We start from the raw sequence: 2,417 nt of genomic DNA, 5'->3' as shown, positions 1-2,417 counted from the left end.
ACATATTCTTGGAGCTAGAGGACGTGTTCAGGCTAATGTACAGAATGGAGATTGACCTTGCCTCTGGAGGGAACTAAAAACTGAGGCCTTGTCTATTTAAAATGCTTTCCTGAGCCTGACTAGAGTTTAGTCAAGCAGTCTCTAGGTAGGCAAAATCAGGTAAAATCAGTTTGGTCCTTACAAGTCTTCTTCAGTTTAGCAAGCAAAGTTGTATCACCTACATATCGCAGGTTGTTAATACGTCTTCCTCCAATCCTGAAGCCACATTTTTCTTCATATAACCCAGCTTCTCAGATTACTTGAAGCCTAGACCATGGAAATGTCTCTGAGAAACAAGAAATTGACTTTCTCCAGGAGATATTTTTACCCTACCACATGCTTCAATCAACAATAGGAAGCAACACAGTTTCTCAAATAAGATTTAAAAAGAACCAGGTTATTTTAATCTGAAATACATAAATACCAGTAGTATTCTTGGAAGCTCCTGTTACTATAACAATATAAAATTAACACTACTCCAAAATTGTAGGAAGAATCATAATATTTTTGTCATTTAAGAAATTCTTCTGTAAACAATCAGTTGACTACACACTCTCCTCATTGCCGTCTTCATCTCTTTGTTTCTGAATGTGTAGATGACTGAATTCAGAAAAGGAGTAAGAGCTGCATCAAAAATAGCCAAGTATTTGTCTAAATTTGATGTGGAGTGAGGCCAGGTATAAACAAAGATGCAAGGACCAAAGAACAAAACTACCACCATGATATGACTTGATAAAGTTGACAGAGCCTTAGACAAGCCACCTGAAGCATGTTTCCAAACAGTGATCATGATAAAAATGTAGGAGATGATCAGCATGAAGAATGATCCCAGAGATATAAACCCACTGTTGGCTGTGACCATGATCTCTAATCTATAGGTATCTGTGCAGGCAAGTTTAATGACTCGAGGAATGTCACAATAAAAGCTGTCCAGGACATTAGGACCACAAAATGGCAATTTTAAAACAAAAATTAGTTGAATCATAGAGTGGAACAAAGCAATTATCCAGGCAGCACCCAAGAGCAAAATACACACCTTTTGGCTCATAATGATCTGATAGTGGAGAGGCTTACAGATAGCCACATATCTGTCAAAGGCCATACTTATGAGCAGCACCATCTCCACACCACCAATGACGTGAAGAAAGAAGATCTGAGTAATGCAGCCTCCAAAGGAGATGACATTACGTTTTCTGAAAAGATCATAAATCATCTTGGGAGCAGTAACAGAAGAAGCGCCAAGGTCAATAAAGGACAGATTAGCCAATAGAAAGTACATGGGGGAGTGTAAGTGAGAGTCAGAAATCACAGTCAAGATTATGAGAGAGTTTCCCATCATACTTGCCACATAAAACATGGAGGAGAACACAAAGAGGACAAGTTGGATCTCCCAGGTATTGGAGACTCCCAGGAACACAAACTCTGACACCACAGAGTGATTTGCTCTATCCATTGATTTATCATCTACAGTGCTCTAAAGTTATCAGATAAAAGAAAATAAAGAGGAAGCATAAATAAGAATGGCATTAATACCCTAGAATTATAGTTGTTAATTATTTACGTACATTCACACCATGAAAACTTTGTATCTCTGCAATTTCTTCTCAAGGTCATAAAACCACTAAAAAAGCACTTTGCCTGTAGTCATCTAAAGCAGTTAAGTCCCTACTATGACCTCCTGGGTAAAGAATGGAACAACTATGAAAACATAGAGGTTGTGCATGACAAGGCTTGGGAGGGGTGATACATTGAAACAATAATTATTATTATTATTATAAAAAAAAAGAGATGACCTTATTTCACAGAACTGATTTTGAATTGCTTATGAAATATTTTTCAGCCATTCTAGCTGTCTCTCCAATTAACCTCATTTAATCTTAGGCATGTGTGTCTTAGAGGTATTCTCAATGGTTGACTGAAGTTTGAGGTCACAGAGTATCTGTATATGCAGCCAGATGTGTAGCTGGAATACCTAGTAGAATGGTTAACAGGCAAGATAGCACCAAGGTGTGAAAGTAGTAGGAAGACAAGAAATCAAGTAAGTCTATTTGAATTATTTGCTCAGATTATTCACTAAATTAAGTAATGATTAAGGAAGACCATAGAAGAATTGATGTATTTCAGTTGCAGAGTTGGAGAAAAATATTGAAAGTACCATGGATTGCCAGAAGAACAAACAGGTCTGTGTTGGAAGAGGTACAGCCAGAATGCTCCTTGGAGGTAAGGATGGTAAGACTCCATCTCTCATACTTCAGACATATTATCCAGAGGTACCAGTCCCTGGAGAAGAGCATTATGCTTGGTAAAGTGGAGGGCCATCAAAAAATAGATGACCACCAAAGAGACACCGTGGCAGCAGCAATGGGCTCAAGCGTAAC

General features: G+C 38.1%; 1 protein-coding gene across 1 annotated transcript; it reads right to left on the bottom strand.

Annotated features, from left to right (window-relative positions):
* Positions 1-553: 553 nt before the first annotated feature.
* On the bottom strand, positions 554-1,492 carry LOC102814239 (olfactory receptor 4F3/4F16/4F29-like). The gene has a single exon (XM_006831826.1). The coding sequence runs from the start codon at positions 1,490-1,492 to the stop codon at positions 554-556; it is 939 nt and encodes a 312-aa protein (XP_006831889.1).
* Between the last annotated feature and the right edge of the window lie 925 nt (positions 1,493-2,417).

This window comes from Chrysochloris asiatica, unplaced genomic scaffold (assembly GCF_000296735.1).
Source record: "Chrysochloris asiatica unplaced genomic scaffold, ChrAsi1.0 scaffold00004, whole genome shotgun sequence".
NCBI classification, from domain to species: domain Eukaryota; kingdom Metazoa; phylum Chordata; class Mammalia; order Afrosoricida; family Chrysochloridae; genus Chrysochloris; species Chrysochloris asiatica.
This window is presented reverse-complemented; position numbering and strand designations above follow the sequence as displayed.

What these genes read in the sequence shown, in the direction of transcription:
- LOC102814239 (XM_006831826.1), bottom strand. Translation starts at nt 1,492, where the DNA reads ATGGATAGAGCAAATCACTCTGTGGTGTCAGAGTTTGTGTTCCTGGGA.